Raw genomic sequence first — 21,286 nt, forward strand, 5'->3', positions numbered from 1 at the left:
ATGGAGCGTTTACACCTTCTGTAAAAATTGTCCAGAAAGGAAAATTTGCATTGGAGTAAGAGAGTCAGATACACAGTCTGTCTCTCTTACTCCAATGACAAATTTTCCGTTCGGGAAATTTTTACCGAAGGTGTAAATGCTCCCTTAGGGTTTAACGTTTTCTGCTTTTACGCCTACATTCTTGTCTTTCTCTCTTCTATGACAGAGGCATAAGTTTGTCTCACTCTACATTTTCCGTTTTTGAAAAAAGTAAAAAAAAATGTAGAGTGAGATAAACTTATGCCTCTGTCATAGGAGAGAGAAAGACAAGAATAGTTTTTCCAAAAGTCGTATGAACGCTCCTTTAGGCGCTTTCGTAAAATCTTGTTATTATAGACGTTCTACTGTACTGCTTAAGGCCAACGCAGGATAGATCTGTAACCGGAACCGCAATCGTAAGCGCAACCGTAAGAATGAGTTAAAGAAGGATAGGTATATTGTTTATCCTTCTCTAACTCATTCTTACGCTTACGGTTACGATTGCGGTTCCGGTTACAGATCTATTCTGCGTTGGCCTTTAATCATCTGTTTACTTGCAGAGTATACAAAAGACAATTTCAATAACCAAAACTAACCAAAAGGAAATTTATTTCTAATAATCCAAAGAAGACATTATTTTCTTGTAACTAGTTAATAAATAACAATAATTATGGTTGTAACATCAGCTCACAAAATCATTATATTCCTAGGATTTTTATCTGTTATACATGCAGCTTATTCAGCAGCCCAACGTAAGTTAATGAAATTTTAATATAAATAAATTAAATTAAATAGGTAGTACAATAAACTATTGAATTAATAATTTTAATAGAAATTACATTTAATTGCAAAGTTACTTAAATCTTTTTTTTAAATAATTTCAATGCAAAATGTTAATATTTAGAGCAAAATTCAAAGGTTTTGTTTTTTAACATTTAATATTCAGCTCGTCATCTGTCAAAAGAAGGGGGGAGGGATCAATGCAAATGTCCACGTGGACCCACTAAAAATCCCTTCTATTTTGTTTATCCTACATTCAAATTTTACACCACTGTTTTATTTAATTTTAAAAAGATTTGTTATGAAAAAATTATTTTTAGTATGTAATACAAAAAAAAAAAATTGAAAAAAAAGAAAAAACATTAACCACATTAAGAGGCTTATTTTCATAGATTGTAACTTGTTAAAATTTATAAATTCTACTCATTTTCCGTAAACTTTCGTATTTTCCTGTAAAAAGAATTTTTGCAGGGAAAATAATTTTAATGGCAGTAAATTGTAAGGGAAATTATAAACTGAAAATTGTAAAATTTAAGGAATTACATTTTGTTTCTTAATAATTTTTATTTTTTCAGACCGCTCTTACCTGCGAATAACTGAACAAGAATTTACAACATTACCTATAGATGTAAGTACATTTCACGCACTTTTTAAAGATTTTCAAACTCTTTATCTTCTTCTGCGATTGGAAAATTTTTTAAAATTAATTAAAATCATAAAATATTCTTTTAATTTATAAACTTTCACAACTTATTTTATATTTTTAATTTTTTTGCAGATCATCATTCAAGGAATTTTCAGTCTTTTTGTCGTTATGTACGGAGTGATGTTTATTGCAGGAGATTTCAAAGAAATCCGAGCTGTTGTAGACTTGGAGAACAAATCATGGGAAACTTTGCGCAACTTACCTTCGTTTCAAGTATTCAATCACAGAGGAAAAGCAATGTCACCAGACCACTGCTTTTAATTTTACAAGTATTTTGTTATACGCTTATTTATAATTTACTACTGTATTAAATACCTAAACTTGTAAATCTGATATTTATGAATCAAATTTTAATTCATTAAATAAATAAATATTGAATACAAAGTATTTAATTTTTTTCTACTTTAATATTTCTTATACCCGTAAAAAAGACTTTATTTAAATATAAAGTTTTTAAATAATAAAAAGAATTGTGTAATAAATTAACAATATAATTATTAAGTATAAAAAAGGAAATGAACGCGGAATAAAATTGCAACTACACGTTGTTCTGTCAAAACATAAATAACAATAATTAAAAATTTCATTATTTTAAGAAATAAATCTTTATTTTTGCCTAATACGAAAAAATGTGTATCTAATATAACATGCACGAAAAACTAAATTGACAAAAAATGATTGACTGTTGGTATACAAAGTTGCAAAAAAGTTAATTTATTAATTTTCTTCAATCAAAATTTATCATTTATTATAAGAAATTAACAATATGAATAATTGCATTATAAAAATAAAAATGTTCATTTTTTCTGTTTTTTCTTTTCTGCTTCAATTTCTTTTTCTTTTTCAATTTCAGTGACGTAATCTCCAATTGTGTCAGCATCTAGCATCTGCAAATGTAATATTTTTTCAGATATTTATAAATAGTTTAAAAATAATAAAATAAATTTAAATTTAAAATAATACAATAATATTGTTTTACCTGTAAAGGTTGACCTCTGCGCATAACTGCAATTTCTAGATTCTTTTGACCAGACTGAACAACTTCCAGCAGAGCTCTAATGGCTAATTTAATGGTACCTTTCTCAGTTGCAACTTCGTCAGATGTATAATATTTTTCCAAAAATTCACGAACAGTTTTAGCGCTGCGTCCAGTGGCATTTGCCTTTAAAATTAAAATTGCGGATTATTTATTAAATTATTTGAATTTTTTATTTTCTCACATATATTAATTTAATTATTTTAAACGTTTTCAATTATAATTATTAAAAAATACGATTACTTTAAAAACTTGAAAGATATTGTTAATAAAAATTCAAGTACTTTGAAATAATTTAAAATAATTTGACTGCTAAAGATAATAATAAAATATTTTACCTTCCATTCGTAATAAATGCCAGAGGGTTCTGTTTGATATAAATGAGGAACTCCATCATAATCAAAGCCAGCCAATAAACAGGAAATTCCAAACGGTCTTCTTCCATTACTTTGAGTATATCTCTGCTTTAAACCTATCGTTAAATTCAACAATACATTTCAGAAAATTCTAAATAATTTTTGTTTTAATTTTTGTATGATTTATTAATTATCAATGAAAATTCGTCTTACCTGCGATATACCTCGTAATATATTCTAATGTAGCTGGATCTTCAACAGTTAATTTGTGACTTTGGCATTCTATTTGAGCTCTGTTTATAAGTACTCTTGCATCAGCAGTCAAACCTAAATTTTTTTAAAATAATGTCAATCGTATTTTAACACAAGATATTTTTTTTAGAAAAATTGTCACTGCCTTAATAAATTAACGAGATATAAAAAAGTATAACCTGCAAAAGCCATAACTGCGTGATCATCCAAAAGGCATATTTTACGGACGGTGCGTTCTTCTTGTAATTTGGCGACAGATTTTTTTTCAACTCCAAGAACAACGACATCCTTCCCTCGAACTCCAACCTATTTCAATTATTTAGAAAATTAAATTAAGAAGATTGTTGCATAAAATGAAAAAAGTTAAAAGTATTTATAAAAATTTTTTTATTTTAATCTTTAGACAACTACGAATATCAATGAATTAAAAAAAATTAAATTATTATGTATTTTATCACGGTTGCCACAAAAATTTAATTTTGTTTTTCCAGAAAAAATTTTGACTTTTTCCCTAACCCTGAAGAATATTCTGATTCACTCCAAAAATTATTAGATATTTCAAAAAATGTTCTATTACATTTATTTACGAATTGCTTTAATTGTAAAATTATTCCATTTCATCAATAACTTCTTTTTTAAATAAATATTTAATCATTATTATTTTTCCATAAAAATTAAAATTTTCAAATTCAAACCTTCTGAAATTCAAATTTTTCCGAGTCAAAGACTCGGAGTTATCGATTTCTTCATGTTTTACAATAATAAATTTAAGATGACAGAGTGATAAAATCATTATTTTATATCATAAGAATACTGAAATCTATAGATTCAAATATTCAAAGATTTTAATTTAAACTCTTTTCAAAATTCAATTATTTCTAAAAATTCACGCTATAATGCTTTTAATATTCAATTATAATTTAAAATTTTAAGTGAAATTCCTTTTTTAATCAATTTTTATAAGAAAATGTTTCGAGAATTCAATTATTTAATTATACAAAAATAAATAATTTATTAAATAATTAAACATTTCCTAAAATTGAATTTTTATGAAAAATTTTATCAAAATTTTTAAAAATAATTGAATTCTTTCGGCGAATCTTAAAAAAAATTTAAGAATAAATGCAATTTTCTATCATTTTATTTAAAATTGTGTAAAAAATAATTGAAATTTTGCGATAAGTTTTGTTCTTTATAAAAATAATTGAATTCTTGCAACGAATTTTATTACAACTTTTTTTTTAAAGAATTAAATTCATGTGAAGAATTTCTTTTGTGAAAATAATTGAATTCCGGAGAAAAATATTATTATTTATGAAAATAATTAATTTCATGTGAAGAATTTTATTCAAATTTTTTGAAATAATTGAATTTTTCAGAATTTTTAAAAACTTTTTGAAAATAATTAAATTGCATTTAGAAATTTCATTAAAAAATTGAAAAAATTAAAATCTGTCGAAGAATTTTATTAAATTTTCTTTTAAATAGTTGAATTCCAATAAAAAATTTTATTTTTGAAAAAAATTCAATTCTTGGGAAGAATTTTATGAAAATTTCTTAAATAATTGAATTGCTTCAAAGAATTTTATTTTTTATGAAAATAAATGAATTGTTTCGAAGATTTTTACAAATATTTTTGACAATAATTGTAATTCCTTGAGAGAATGTAATATTTTATGAAAATAATTGTATTCTATGATCAATATTATTATAATTGTTCAAATTTATAGAGCATTTTATCAAAATTTGTTAAAATAATTGAATTCTCGAGAAAAATTGTGTTATTTATGAAAATCATTAATTTCTTGCGAAGAATTTTATTCAAATCTTTTTAAATAATAAAATAATTGAATTCCCATAAAAAAATGTATTATTTGTGAAAATAATTGAATTTTTAAGAAGAATTGTATTAAAAATAATTGAATTGTATTTACATTGCAATTTTATTAACTAAATTTTGTAAAGAATTTTGTCAAAATTTTTTTAAATAATAGAATTTTTAAAAGATTTTTATTCAAATTTTTTGAAATAATTGAATTTCTCAAAACTATTTTTTTTCAATTCTTTGAATATATTTGAATTATTTCGAGAAATTTCATTAAAAAATTAAAAATAATTGAATTGGTGTGAAGAAATTGATAAAAAATTGGTAATTAAATTCCTATGAAATTTTTATTAAAATTTTGTTTAAATAATTGAATTCTTTTGGAATATTTTATTAAAATAGTAGATATTAAAAATAATTCAAATGAGAAAAGTTTTTGAAAATAATTGAAATTTTTCCAAGAATTTTATTAAATTTTTTGAAAACAATTGAATTTTTGTAATCAGTTGTTGTTAAAAATTCTGTTGGATGAACAACTTTAATATTTATAAAATTCTTACGTTATATTATTTAAATCATAAACAGTTGACAAGTGAACTTTAAAATCGTCTTTTATTTACTACTTCTTATCTTTAATTGTTTCTATCAATTTACATTAATAAATTAAGTCATTCTTAATAAATTCCAATTTGTTTACTCTCACATAGAAAATTATGTGTTATATTTAATATTTTCTATTATATTGAAGAAGTGACAGTTTTTAGCACCTCATATACTTTAAATGCTTATTTTACAATCAATAAAATTTTTTAAAAAATTATTTTCATTTCTTAATGCTAATACTTTTAAAATTATTCCTGCAAGTATTAATATTTTTTAAAAGTAGTCGGCAACCACTTTAGTCGAAATATAATGGAATAGCTCCGTAAAAATAAAGTAATTGGCATGTATAATATTTAAATTTCACCCAATATTTGTAAAACAATTTGAAGATTATATTCACATGATGAGCATTTTTTTCTTTCTCAAGAGGAAATTTGTTTATCATAATGAGGAAGCTAAATGATCATGAAATGAACAACTTGTTTTTAATTCGGACTTAAAAATTCTTTTGAGGTTAAACCATATAAAATTATACTTACAGCGGTAGAACCTTTTCGTACTGCTTCCTGAGCGTATTCTACTTGAAGTAAATGGCCATCTGGAGAAAAGACAGTAATCGCTCTATCGTAGCGTGATGACATTTTTAAATATTTCAAATATTTAACTACTTAATTTTCAAACTAAATGACTTTACTTTTCTCCAATATAAATAATGATGCCGTCTCATGCACACACACAAAAGTAACACATACATATAACCAGGGCTGGTCATGTGGAGAGAACAAAGAATCCTAAAGGTTTTTCTTCACTAGGATTCTAAAGTCCAATGCACAATTGGTTCGCGAAAGTCGTTCGCGGACGAGACCTTTGAGATAGAAAAGAACACAAATATATTTCTGTCCTTTTCTAACTCATGTTTAGCTTTCGCGAACGATCGTATTGTAGAAAGACCTTAATAGTAAAGAGTTAGAGAAGGATAAACTATTTTTGAAAATAAAAAATTAAATCGACTTTCGAGTATCGAAGGGGTTATAAAAAAATATATCGAAATCCTATCTCCTCCTTACCACTGACTGACTCTATATAACTTGTCAGGGTGTAATGGTCTGACTTTAGAGCGCAGTTCTTCCTTTTTAATTAAAAAAAAAAGTTATGTGATGTTATTTTTGTTATGAGATATTTTGTGCGACTGATTGAAATCTTGAACTCGCACATTTTGTTGATAGTATGTCAAGTACATTAGAAAATAAAATTCTTAACTTACAAGAGCGTCTTAGGGTAGAAAATGAATCTCTACAAGGAGATAGACAATCAAATGAAAATACTTCATGCACTGGTATGCAAAAATCCTCTGTTTCGATTACAAGCCCTGCTCCTCGAAGACCTAGACAACGTAAGTTCTGTCTTAGACCGATAATGTTTAACTGTTTTTGTTTTAAAATCATTATGAAAATCCACTTTTGTACTATTTCTCAAACAAATATAGGTTATGTCATTCTGTTTTGTTATTTACACTATACAATAAATAGAATATATTTTTAGTGGAGTTTTACTATTTTTAAATTGTCAAAATTTCGTTAATTATTAATATACTTTCCTAGTTGACAGTGAAACTTTGACATGTAACGATTGTTGTGGAAAGTTTAGAGAAATAACAATTGAACTTATATGAAAATTTCCGAACTCTAAAATAGTAGTAAGGTTATGGTCGTCAGGATAAAATTCGAGAAATTGATAAAATAATTCTGATTTAACATTTTTGGAAAAACATTAAATTACTAAAAGTGAAATAAAAATATTTGTCGTTTAGAATATTTATTTATTTCTACACCTGGAAGATATTATTTTTGTATAAAATTTTAATTAATTCCAAGTATTTTATTGATCAGAGTTGACACAGGACGTGAGAAACAGAGAATTTTATCAAATGTACTGAAAAAATAACAAACTTCTATAGAATTATTAATTAGATTATAATAATCGACATAATCTGTCCTCACGTGAAGTTCGTGTTGTTTTATTCCTATCTTTTGCTTTATAGTTCGAATTGTTATGTCAAAAGTTTGACAGTTAATTTGTAAATAATAAAATAAGTGGAGTATGAAGATTTAACCCCAATTTAAAAAAAATCAATAAAGTACAGTTGCAATTTACACGAATAATTAATTATTTATTTTTGTATTTAAATAATTGAATTATGATAAGTATTTGGTAAAAATAAGTAAAAATAACAATTAGAAAAAATATTGTCTTTGGATTTTCATGTTGTCTATGTTTATTGATAGACATGAATATACTTTTACCTTCTTTTTTTTTAATTATTGTTGTTAACAATAATTATATGAACAATAATCAAGTTTCTTTTGCATTTGTAAATATTTTCAATACAATTTAAATAACATTTATCTAAAGAATTCAATTATTTTCAATATAATTTAAATAAAATTTCTCCAAAGAATTCAATTTTTTTTAATAAATTTTATTAAAATTCTTTATAAGAATTGAATTATTTTCATATAATTTTAACAAAATTCGTCGAATAAAACTTGCAAAAATTCAATTATTTTTATACATACAGTCAGTTATTTTCAATTAAAAAAAATTAAATTATTTTCACAAAGTTTGGAATAAAATTCTTAAAAACAAATTATTTTCTAAAATATTTAATAAAATTCTATGCAAAAATTAAATAATTTGAGATTCAAAATTATTAAAGTTACAAAAAATATTATAAAAATTAATAATAAAATGTTATCAAAAATGTTATTTTTTAAAATTTAAAAAAGGGAAATTTTTATTTGGAAAGTTCAATTATTGTTAGGAATAGAAAGAATTTTTTTATTTTATTTATTTACCCTCCTTGATATGTTTGAGGATCAATTTAAAAAATCTTATATTAATACAAAAACTTACAAACTAACTTACTTTACTAAATTCTTAATTATTACAAAATTAACACAAACATAACCTTAAAGCGATTTCCTTATCTAAGGTAGGTACCTTTCTTCAGAGCGTATTACAAATAATCTCGCCAATTTTAACTTAAATTTTAATTATTTATAAAATTAATAACTTACACTGAGAAAACGATTTTTTTCATTCAAGCAAATTTTGTTTAAATCAAACTTAAAATATCTTTGCTATACAGTCAAACATATTAAAGTTTAATTCGAACATATTTTTTTGGTCATTTAAAGAAATAATAATTATATTTAATTCAAACATAAGTTGTGGTAGATTTTAAATTATTTATAATCAACTTTTAAGTTTGAATCAAACAAAAAATTTTTAAACATAATTTTTGTTTAAATCCACACAGGAAATATATTTAAATTAAACATAATTATTTAAACATAACATTTTTGAATCAAAACAGTAAATTTTTTCTACATATTGAGATTAAGCTTACAAACTAATTTTAATTAAACAAAATCACTTAAAATTATTTTTCTATTTGAATTAAGTATGAAGAATTTTTTAATAAATGGCCTGGAAAACATGGAAAAGTCACAAAATTTTATCGATGTTTTGTGGCAACCTTGCTTTAAAGGTTTTTTAAAATATTTTTAATCTTTGTCAATAATCTTATTAACATATTTATAATTATGTATTATTCATGAAGACAGCATTTGTAATTGAATCATTTTTTTAAAAGTATTTAATTTTTAAATTTTTTCTAATTGCACCCAATATTTAATATTGGTAAGTTTTACTTGACTAAAACAAATATTATTTTTCTACGTATTATGCATTTAGATAACAATAAAATAATTGAATTTTTAAAACAATAACTTTTAAAGTGTTAATAAGTTTTTAAACCAATAATTAGGTAATAAAGTTGTTCTATAGATTTTCACAGCCTTTTCAATGAATGTTGTTTCTTTAAATTACATTTCATTGATTCGATTCAAGACTTTCCTATTAAATCATTAAAAATATTCTTCACTTTGTGACTCGTCACTCGTGTACTGAAGTAAAGACTGAACATTTTAAATTTTTTCTTTTCTAATTCCAATCGAAGGAGCTCGATCCATTTTTATCAAATTGTCAATTTAATATCCAAAGTTAATCTATACTGTTAAGTGGTGCTTCATAACTTTTAAATATTTGGATGGAGTCAAAAATAAAATTGCATACAGTTTTCACCCCTTTTTTAAATTTCCTTCTAAAAAATTATACATGTAGCTTCGCTTTTGCTCACCCAAAACATTGACATCAGAAATGTGCAGCCAAATTAACCTTTTGTAAAACTGATCTGAGACTGGTAGTTTGGATAGGGCTAAATTTTGCCCGAAATAAAATTCCAAACATAAAACATTACTTTCAGATAGCTTTTTTCAAAATCTTATAATCTTCAACATTTTGTTTATATCGGTTCAGGTTCTCATTAATTTCAACGAAATAATTAAATTTTGAGCACAAATCGTAAACACTTTTTTCATAATATTCAACAAATAATGAATTTAAGTTACTTAGATAAAGTTAATTTAGAATTTTCAAAATATAAAAAATGAGGAATAGAAATGGTTGCAGTTGACGTAGTACTCTTTTCGGGAATGTAATCAAAAGTAGGAACAATGTTAACGTTACTTGAAGAAATTATCTGCGGTTTATGTGATTCTTCGTTTTCAGAAAAAGTAAAATAATTTTTCCAGTCAAAAATAAAATTTCCTTCGTCATCTTTACAGTTTGCAGCATTCAAATGAATTCGCGTCCTATTATTGATGACAAGTGTCTTGAAGTACCCAATGTATTGATAAATTTTCCATCTGAAATAAATATTTTATAAATTGTAAATCTAAAAATAGGCATGGATTTTTTAATCATACCATATCAAATAAAACTATATTTATAACAACATGTACTTACGTTGTAGAACATTCTTCGCCCATTAATTTTTTAGTGTCTTCCAGAAGTGTCAAAATTTCAGCTTGGTTGTTTGTTCCTCCATCGCATACAGTCGCAACAATGTCGAAAGCAGCATCTGTCACGACTTTGATTGTTTCTTCAATGCAATTTAATAATTGTGAACGCGTAATTTGTTAAGAACAAAAATTGAAGGACAAAGGCAAAATGTCTCCAGTTTCTACAACCCTTATCATAAAAACTAACCCTTCGTCTGCGTATTTTTGCGATCTTACAGTTCCCCAGTCCTCCAACCCTACGATTTTATCGATATTTTTGTCATAATGAAGACCCAGACTCTCTGAGGATCTTCTTTAACATTATCAATTATTATGTCTAAAGAAATGCATTCGAAAACTATTGTAGAAGCTCCTTTACCTTATTACGGTAAAAAAACTCAGTCGTTAAAAAGTAAAAATTTTCAATTATCTTTTCTACTTAGTTGGAGAAATGGGCACACCAACACGGATTAGAAGGGTGTTGGATTTACCAGTCTTACAAATGCTACCGCCAAAGATGTATGATAGTGAATTTGAATTGAAGCTACAAGAAATTATGAAAATGAATGGTAATTTAAACATAAATGGACGAAAATACCAAACAGAAATGAGAGATCTGGAGCATTTAGGAGAACTAGGTAATGGAACGTGTGGTCACGTAGTGAAAATGAAGCATAAACCTAGTGGTGTTGTAATAGCTGTGAAACAAATGCGTCGTTCTGGAAATGCCGAAGAAAACAAGAGAATTATTATGGATCTTGATGTTGTTTTAAAGTCACATGATTGTCCCTTCATAGTGCAGTGCCTCGGATGTTTTATTACAGAATCTGATGTCTGGATTTGCATGGAACTTATGACTACTTGCTTAGATAAACTTCTCAAAAACGGTAGACAAGCAATACCAGAATGTTTTCTAGGAAAAGTAACTGTTTCAGTAAGTATTTTAATTTCTTAACAATTTGGCACTTTAAGGACATAAAAAGTTTTAATAAATTTAATGAATTATTAATTATATTCGGATATTGATATCATTTTTCGCGTAAACATACTAAGATCCGCAAAATCAATATTAACGTTAATTATTTTTATCTAATAGACTGTGAAGGCATTATCTTATCTGAAGGAAAAACACGGTGTAATTCATAGGGATGTGAAACCTAGTAATATTCTTTTGGATGATGAAGGAGGCGTCAAACTCTGTGATTTTGGAATATCTGGTCGTTTAGTAGATAGCAAAGCAAAAACTAGAAGTGCTGGATGTGCAGCTTACATGGCGGTAAGTATCTATTAATTTTATTAGATCCATTACAAAATGAACGACATTTTATAACTTGCGTCAACTTGTATAAAAGATGTTAATGTTTCTTAACATTCTGCTTAGCCTGAAAGAATAGATCCACCAGATCCAACAAAGCCAGATTATGACATAAGAGCTGATGTATGGAGCTTGGGTATAACCTTAGTAGAATTAGCAACTGGAGTATTTCCTTATCGTGACTGCAAGACTGATTTCGAGGTAAATTATTCAATTTAAATTATTTTATACTAAAACTTATTTATATTGTAATATATTTGTTATTTAAATAATTTAAAATAAAACAAATTCAAGTCTATAATTAAATGTGGTCATTAATAAAATATTTTTTTAGGTATTAAGTAGGGTGGTTCAAGATGATCCTCCATCTCTTCCACTCGATACTTCATTTTCAAAGGAATTCAGAAATTTTGTTAATTGTTGCCTTACCAAAAATTATAAACATAGACCAAAGTATCACAAACTTATGGAACATCCTTTTATTAAAAAACACGACTTCACGCAGGAAGAAGAAACTAATGTTACGAATTCAACAGCAGAATATCAGTGGTTCAGCGAAGTTATGAGTCAACTTGATCCAAGGTTTGTTACAAATATTAAAAACCAATAATGTTTTCTTGTTTTTTCACTTTTCGTGTTGAAGGTTTTAAATTATAGGTATATTTTATTTATTTAAAATTCGCCTTTTAAATAATAAGAATATTTTTAATTTTCACATATTTTTAATTATATTTCTCTAATTTTACACCCTAATGATGTTAGATTTGATAATATTTACTTATACTCAAAACCTCTGCATCAACTCAAGTATGAATTCTTGGAACAAGTTGTAAGTAATGCTGATGGAGTAGGGTATTTACCATTTAGTGTGCCCGCATTCCTTCACATTTAGTGCGTGATAATGTTAATTTATTAGTTCTTTTTCGTCAAGATGAGAAAAATTTAGGACAAGTGTATGATGATCACGTAAATACTGACATGACATTTAATCAATTTCGAGAACTATGATCAACATGTTGGAATTCAGACAAGTATGGCTTTGTAGTAATTGATAAGGATTCTGATTTAAATGATGAAAGATATAGGAAAGGATTTGACAGCTTATGGTCATCTTTAAAAATGTTGTTAGTTTAATATGAAACCTTGTAATAATAAAACGTTTCATAAAAAAAATAATATCTTCATCAAATTGCTAAAGCTAGTGAGGCATTTAGGCGAAAACATCGTAAGTTAAATGGGTAACAGAAGCTGCTGAAAATGTGTGAAAGGGATTCATTCATTATTTATATAGGGATTCTTATTGCTACTAATGCACACAAAAAGAAATATAGTTTCTCTGAATCTATCCGTATGGATAAAAGCTACAAGTATTTTGATTTTATATCTCAATTCTTCCCCCGACCACCGACCAAACAGCCATCTGTAAGTGGTAGATCAATACCTAAAATTATTACAAAAATTAATTTTCACCGAAAATATATCTATTAAGATGATCCAAATGAGTTGGTTGACCATCTCAGGCGTTTGATGGCTTCTCAAGCTGCTGGAAATCATAGTCACAATATTGAAATTATGTCCATTATTGAACTACATGAAGCTAAAGGAACCTTCTGGTCCATCTGGAATTTGTTTTAAACTCAATTCTCAAGGTTACTTCGTCGTTGAAGGTAGAAACATCTGTAATCTTGCTTGCGCTGAAGAAGAGAACGATGCAGTCAATTTAAAACTTGTACGCCATATGATAAAAGAGGAAGTGCGTTTATTCTAGAAAGCGAGTGCATCACTTAGATCAAAGGTAGACAATAACAACTTGTTTCTAAAGATCCTTGATGGCTATTGCAGCAAAACTTAAAATTTTTGAAAAAGATATAAATGAAGACTTGTCATATTAAAATTATTAGTGAATTGGATATCCGCTTGAGGGCTCTCGAGAGTGAGCAACAAAACATTAACAATAGTGAATGAACTGCATACTCAGGCTATAAAAATTATCATCTCCGTCGAGTTGAAATGCGTGATATTGATGAGCCATGGCAAGCATATTTAGTAGAAATGATACCTTAGTCAAAAGTAAATAAGTGTTTCAAATATTTACTAACAGTTATAGATATTAGTGACTAAGTTGCAACATTGACTTATGCCACCTTGAAATCGCTGATCTGATGGGTTATCTTATTTACACCATACACCGAAAAAATACAATACAGTGCAAGCAAAACAAAAAAACATGATTAATGAAAAAAACTGAATATAGTGAATGATGTAAAAAATTTATCGCATCATTCTCATGACTCTCCTCAAACGTTGTCGAGCAGTTCCTCTAAGCTGTACAGGTATTGCTGCAACAGCTCGTCGTGAAGCCGGCTCTGGTCGTTGTTGTCGGTTTGCTGGCTGAGAAGTTTGCGGAGTAATGATCTGTGGGCGAGTCCTGCTTCGAATCCAAGGAGCTGGGTTATCAGAATTATCATATATTATTATTAATTGACGATGAAGATAAAACAATGATATTTGTGTCGTTCAACTGCAAAGTATCAAGCCAATCCCAAGACTTCTAATTTCTGGCTGGGACGTTTGAGAAATAATGCCCCATATGGGTGTTCTACAAACCAAGGAAGAAAATTTCGGCACACAATGTTTTTTTTGTGTTTAGGTTCTAAAAAGTGTTTTAAATTCGAGTTAATAGTACTATAAAAGTTGTCTGAAAGAGTCAGTTAATAATTACAAATTTTACAGCTGTTTGTAAACAAATTAACCATGAGATTCAGGTCGTGAAATACTAATTAACAATAACTCACAAAATAATGTTTGGATTACTATAACTTTCGTTACTCGGTGCTTTTTAAGATCGCTGATTACAATTCCGATATATAAGTTTTTCAAAATTCAAAATGGCGGATATAATATGGCTAAGGAATTTTTAAAAATCGCATAGAATATACATGAAACTCGTTATTCGGAGGTTTTCAGAGCCGCTGATTATGAATCCGAAGTCAGTTTTTTAAAATTCAAGATGGAGGATTCAATATTTGAGAGAATATCATTCCAAGTTTACTTACTTTGCTTTAAACAAGTTATTTACAAATTACTTACGGTATCGCTGAAAATTTTTATGTATTAGAAACTATAGAGACGCAAGGTTATTCCCCAAATGTCATTTGACCGAAGTGGCATTTAAAGAACTGTTATATTATTTCGGTCAAATGACATTTGAGGAATAATCATGCGCCTCGAAACTATAAACATGAGTAGTTATTGAATTTCATAAAAATTTAACATTTATTTTATAATTTGCCCCCCACATTTAATTTTGGAAAACTGAAATTGGATTCATAATCAGCACCCTTGAAAACACCCGAGTAACGAGCGTCAAACAAAGTTTATGTGATTTTTGCAGGGTGGCGAGCCATCTGGAAAACCGTAAATAGACAGGGAATCTTAAAAATCCGGAAAAGACAGGGAATTTAGTCTGCAGTCTGGGAAAAGCTCAAGGAAGTGTGATTCTTTTTAATTATACACTTACAATAAATTAAATAAAATCAATTAAACTCTATAGGATCAAAAATTTGTGGCGGAAAATTTGATTTTAAATAATTAATAAGAAGTGCATATTATGTATAAATTATAATTGTTATATGAAATAAACTAAACGTAATTTTTTGTAATTTCAATAAGATTATTGTTGTCATGTTTTTGAAATTTGGTTTCTGGCATTATCGATTTTAAGCCGATTTTTATCAATTTCCAAAAATTTTGTCTATCTGGGGTAGCCACTATGTTTTTCTATTGAAATATTTTAAAAAGATAAAAGTTATTCAAGCTTTTAAACATGTTTGAACCCTCCAGAAGAAAATCCTGCGCACGGGCCTAGCCCCTCTGGATTGAATAAGTCTCTCGGAAAAGATCAATCATGAAGCAATAGTCATGCCTTTTGAACTACACTCAGCACCTGCAACATTCTAACGAATTATCAACCTAGTAATTCCAGTTGAACTAATATCTAATTTATTTTCATACTTCGATTACATCTTTGTAACCAAGGAAACATTCGAAGAACATTTTAAACTTCTTCTTTCATGATTCAATTTATATTGAAGAAGAACGAACCATAGCCTCTCTCGAGCTACGAGCATTCTTTTCGTACTTTGTTGCACTGACAATTTACTCAGTTCGCCCTCGACCGGCTTCGAGAAGCTTCTCAAGACAACCGACAGCAAATCGTTTTACACTTTCGTTCTATTCTTCGATCCCTTATGCCTTCTTTGTTAGGGTATATGATCTGCAGGAGCTACAACGTCCAACAGTCCTTTCGACTTCCTGAGAATGTACCAGGTCTGGGAACTTTCTCGACTAAATAATACCCTTCGTCTTCTTTCCTATCTTTTCGCTCAGATTCTCAAATACACGTGCACACGATTTTAACCCTCTGCCTACGCAAGTGACCGTTATCGACAAAAAACGACAATTCGGTCGCCTGGTGGGGACTATGGGAAATACATTCAAAAGCGCTAGAGTGGGGATAAGTCAGCGTAGGCAGAGGGTTAACATCGCGAACGATCCCTGCCAAGTAGAGGAGCTACTCTCTCAACAGAGATGATGCATCAAGTAAATTTCCTTTCTCGAGGGGCTTCTCGGGTGGAGATGCAACCTGTAATACTATTCAATTCGCACTAACTTCTCGTCAGGCATGAATATCGAATGGATTTCAATATCTATATTCTTCCCGATGTGAAGCGTTATTTGGCCTACAATATAATTGTTAGAACTTAATTCAAATAAAATCTGTTCTTTCAGATTAAAGGCGAGCAGGACCAGCGTAGGAGAAACCGCGCTTCAAGATCGGTGAAAAATTCACTGTTGCTTATTATTTTTCTGTTTTTGTTATAATCAAATTCTTCATCAGCGAATATTAGATAGATTTTCTAGATTTTCACATTGATATTTTGTGTAGTTTTCTATTTTTCTATTTGCATTATATTCAGTTTTTATATTTTCTTGTTTCTTCTACATTTTTTGCCTTGTATTCATTCTCTTATTTTATTATTATTCTTTTGTACAACTTTTTGTTATTATTTTGTTTTGTTAAAAATATATCTTCTTTCGAAGGTTTAAATTATGAGTCGTCATTGACTACACCTAACCTCATTAATGTCGTCACCATTATAAACACTAATTAGGGGAGGACACCACATTGGAAGGCCTATTTTTGTGGATATTTAAAAAAAACTTTGTAAGAAGAATAAATTAGAAGTCATTTGACATCATGTAATTGCTATTTAAAAGAAAATTTTCAAATTTTTTAGACCTTAATGTTTTCTTAATTTGTGGGACGTAGGTATAGCACTTTTAATTTTTTACTAAAATAAAAAAATATACGTTTAACTATTTTTCTGAGAATATGAACTTTAATGCAGGGGAAAATAATTAAAATAAACATTTTTGAAGGTATTTGGAAATAAATATAACATGAAACCCATCGATGTAGTAAGTAGTAGAGTAGTATTTTTTCTTTTTTCTTGACTAGGAATTAATCATTTGTTTTTCACATATTTTTATTAATTTTTAAATACTTTTTTTATTTTTGTGCAAGGAATGCATTATAAATTCCTATGCATACAATATAAATCTAAATATTTAAATGAAAGGAGCAGATCTAAAAATCAAATCAAAGTTCAGATAATTTGATTTATGGTTAATGTCCGTTTAAACTAAATGTTAAATTTTATTTTTGTTGTTCTTCTAGGGTACCAGGAGGACCACATCGGCCAACTGGTCATATCTCTTTGAAACAAACTGTGAGTTTGAAAGGAAAAAGTGAAACATCTCATTCAAGTAGCGTTACTATTGATTCACAAGATATGACTTGTTTACCTAATCATCAACGCTCATTCAGCGATAATATAGCTAATTATGTACCTTATAGTCCATATGCTTTACGGCGAAAAGAGAGCAAACCTTTTTCACCTCAAACAATTTGGGACAATGGTGATATTAACGTACAACGTCCAGTTTCATCATATAGAAATTTTTTGGAACAAAAGAATTTAACATTCAATAGAACTTCTATTAGTAGTCAAAATAGAGATTTTGGAAGAACGCATTCTTCCTACTCAAATAATACGGAACAACAAGAATGCAGTGGAGATCGATGGCAAACTAGAAGATCACAAAGTCCTCATGTCAGAGATTACTCACCTTGGCGTCGGGAAAATGTAGATCCTCCAGGTGTAATTCCACCAGTTGTTGAAAATGGACGACACTCTCCCTATGTACAAAGTCGATTAGAACATATTCCAGTGCCTCAGACACATCTACATTCTCAGGATATTTTTGGTAGTCCTATGATTAATCGGAAACGGTAAGTTTAAAAAAAATTTTAATATGTAATCTAGTATAATTCATATTTCTTTTATTATGTGTAATGTTTCACTCTAGTAAGTTCATGTCCTATAAAAATATTCCTCTTTGAATATGTCATGCGTTGAAAAAAATTATGATGAAGGAGTGTCAAAAACAACGGATTGGTTACGCGATTACTATTAAACACTCATTTATGGGTTATATGAAGTTTTCTATCATAAGTTTTCTTTTCAACACGAAGCGGAATCCACTATTGAACACACTTAGCATATGTTTTCCCTAAAATTTTTCCCCAATTTTGCACTTAAGATTCACTGGCCACCGTGGGCAATTAAGATATACCTAAATTTTTGTTGCAGATACCCTTCAGAAATAAAAACTCAGACTTTATATAATTCACATGCTTCTGAGTTATTGATAACGCGCTTAGGGCATCACATAAAACAGGAACCGCCATCTACAATTCCTCAGTTCCCTGTTTCTTCTAAAGAATCTGCAAAGAAACGTTTGACTTCTTACGTAAGATTAAGGTTGGGAATTGATCGAGTTCCTTCTCCAGAACCACCACCTAGATTAAGCCGAGGAGAATCTCCTTTACCTACTCGACGCCATATAATAGAGCAGTCTTCTCCATCTTTGAGTCGAAGGTTTGTCATTACAATAAGCATTTGAATATATTTTCATTATCTTTATTTTGAAATTTTATCTTTATATGCGATACAAAGTTAGAAATTTTCGTTAATTTAGTATACTGGTTTATATTAAATTTCATTTAAAAACTGTCCATAAAATATGCATTATGTAAAAAATGCTCCCAGCCACACAGCAACATAATTATAGAAACTACCTAATATTACATTTTTAACTTTCTTAACCTGAATAATCGGTCTTTCTCAGTGTGTGAACTATTATCGGTTGTCTTTTTTTGTCATATGAACGTCAAATTTTTGAAGATTTCTATGATAATTAGGAAGTAACTCTTTTGTACATGATCGACAGTAATTATCTGGTAAATATTTTATTGTCCTAAATTATACTACAAAGTGAATTTTTTTCTCAGGTATGTTTCATCTTTACCACCGCAGCCACCTCCTAGGAGGTTATCTGAAAGTTGTTCTGTGCCTGGAAGTCCACAGCATATTAGAGCTTACGTTCGATATACTCCTGAACCTCAAAGAAGGCCACATCCTTCATAATTTATTAGTAACTTGTACATTGCTCATTGTTAACACCTTGTGAAGCTGATTTTAATTAATTTTGTAATAATAATCGCTTCTACGAATGTTACATAAAAAGTTCGTAAAACACAATTTCTATGTTGTTTTTCTTTATAATTAAGTTAAAACTTCAATAAGACTTTCCGAAATAAACGAATAAGTATTAAAAATATATAGAAATAATTAATTTTTTAAACACTTCATTAATTAATAACATATTTTTTTCTTTGTGCTTACTGAATGACTATTTTAGCTGTAGTAATACCGCAAGCCGGTCCTTTAGATACACAAACGGCAACTGGCTGCACAAATGATTCTTGAAGTGGTTGGAACATGAATACTAGACAATGATCCGCTTTTTGACTATCATCTATATCCTCATCATTGTTCCCATAATTAGTAAGTCAAAAAATTTGCATCTTTTTCACATCCAATCTGACTTCATTCCTTGTTGCAACTTCGTCAAAAGATGAAATACCATGGCGATAAATTTCAGACCTTTTTGATATACTTATCGGAGAACAATTTTACGAAAGAGTCATCAAACCCACATGGAGTATCCAATACTTTAACGTTTAAAGTTTAAGAAAACGAACAATATTTTAGGACAATAAATATTTAAATTATCTAAATGACTACAAATACAAAATAATTTTTTAATTTAAGTAATTTAATAAAATACTTTTACATAATTCTACTTTAAGAAGTATGTTTGCCTTGCATTCCTAAATTGATGATTAATTAAAAAAATGAGTACGTTTTAAAATAGAAGGGGAGGTCAAAATTAAATAATTATCCTTACGTAGTTAATAAATGGTACCTAGGCTTGTCACTACCATATCTAAATATGTTTATATTAAAATTAGTACAACCAGGCGAACATTTTGATATCACAGTAACATCACTCTGCGATCAAATTTGTAATTGCATGCTGCGTACTCTACAACTTATGATTGATAAACTCAGATGAATGGAACGAAGAAGAATTCTATGAATATGATATCAACTTTCCTCCAGGAACAAATTCAACAGAAACACAAGAAAGAAATGAGGGAAGCTTGACGCGTGAAGAAAACTACGTGATATGTTGTGGAATTTAAATAACTAAGAAACGAATATTTATTTAATAAATAACTTAAATATATAATTAAACACTTAAATATATTTATAACATTTTAAAAATGTTATTTACTTTTTACGTTTAAAGTACTAAATATTAGTTTCAACATTTCCATTTTTATTTAGTACCTTCTTAGTTTTTTCTAAGACTCAAAATAAGACAGACTAATACTTTGACTTTGATTAAGTACTTTGACTAATACTATGACTTTGATTAATACTAAAAATTAGACTGCTGAGACATAGACTAAGAATAAGACTTAGACTAAGACGTAGTCTAAGATTTAGAGTAAGACGTAGACTAAGACTTAGACTTTGACTGTGACTCTTTCACTAATTTCTAGACTAAGACTTAGACTACGACTCTTTCACTAATTCTTAGACTATGACTTAGACTAAGATTTATACTTAGAATTAGACATTTTAGGCGATTTTATAAAATTAATTAAATTTTAGAGACGTTTCAAATGGGCACACAGCCCATTTGAATTACATTGGCTATATGCCCTTCTACGATCCAGTGGTTCAATTAGATATAACCTTCGAAATGATTGTAAAAGTTAATTAATTTATTAAAATCGCCTGAAATATCCATTATCGTTTGATAAATAAAAAGTAGAATATTTAAGCTTTCGTTTGATATAAATTTTATTAAAATAGGAAATAACGTGTTTTGAATTTTTTCAAAGTTTAGCTGTTATAAACTCAATTCTCTATTGAAATTAAATAATAATTAAAAAAAAAATATATTTTTATTAACAGAAATTTCAGAAATTCTGCTTTTGAAATCGCTAATAT

The 21,286-nt window shown here is 27.9% G+C and overlaps 3 protein-coding genes across 3 annotated transcripts; 2 read left to right on the forward strand and 1 right to left on the reverse strand.

Moving 5' to 3' along the window:
- The first annotated feature begins 549 nt into the window (after nt 1-549).
- On the forward strand, nt 550-1,891 carry LOC122499814 (ER membrane protein complex subunit 5). Its single transcript, XM_043608338.1, has 3 exons — nt 550-770; nt 1,374-1,426; nt 1,577-1,891. Exons 1-3 carry the CDS (start codon nt 689-691, stop codon nt 1,763-1,765), a joined length of 324 nt encoding a protein of 107 aa, XP_043464273.1. The 5' UTR covers nt 550-688; the 3' UTR covers nt 1,766-1,891.
- Nucleotides 1,892-2,182: 291 nt separating this feature from the next.
- Nucleotides 2,183-6,328, reverse strand: LOC122499805 (proteasome subunit alpha type-7-1). The gene is made up of 6 exons (XM_043608325.1): nt 6,116-6,328; nt 3,328-3,454; nt 3,110-3,223; nt 2,879-3,012; nt 2,484-2,666; nt 2,183-2,391 (listed from the first exon to the last, which is right to left on the reverse strand). The coding sequence occupies exons 1-6, from the start codon at nt 6,215-6,217 to the stop codon at nt 2,302-2,304; spliced, it is 750 nt and encodes a 249-aa protein (XP_043464260.1). The 5' UTR covers nt 6,218-6,328; the 3' UTR covers nt 2,183-2,301.
- A 305-nt stretch (nt 6,329-6,633) lies between these two features.
- Nucleotides 6,634-19,462, forward strand: LOC122499816 (dual specificity mitogen-activated protein kinase kinase 7-like). Its single transcript, XM_043608339.1, has 8 exons — nt 6,634-6,969; nt 10,924-11,414; nt 11,577-11,756; nt 11,862-11,996; nt 12,130-12,377; nt 17,536-18,150; nt 18,512-18,799; nt 19,213-19,462. The coding sequence occupies exons 1-8, from the start codon at nt 6,804-6,806 to the stop codon at nt 19,346-19,348; spliced, it is 2,259 nt and encodes a 752-aa protein (XP_043464274.1). The 5' UTR covers nt 6,634-6,803; the 3' UTR covers nt 19,349-19,462.
- The last annotated feature ends 1,824 nt before the right edge of the window (nt 19,463-21,286 follow it).

Source organism: Leptopilina heterotoma, unplaced genomic scaffold, assembly GCF_015476425.1.
Source record: "Leptopilina heterotoma isolate Lh14 unplaced genomic scaffold, ASM1547642v1 Lhet_177, whole genome shotgun sequence".
Taxonomy (NCBI): domain Eukaryota; kingdom Metazoa; phylum Arthropoda; class Insecta; order Hymenoptera; family Figitidae; genus Leptopilina; species Leptopilina heterotoma.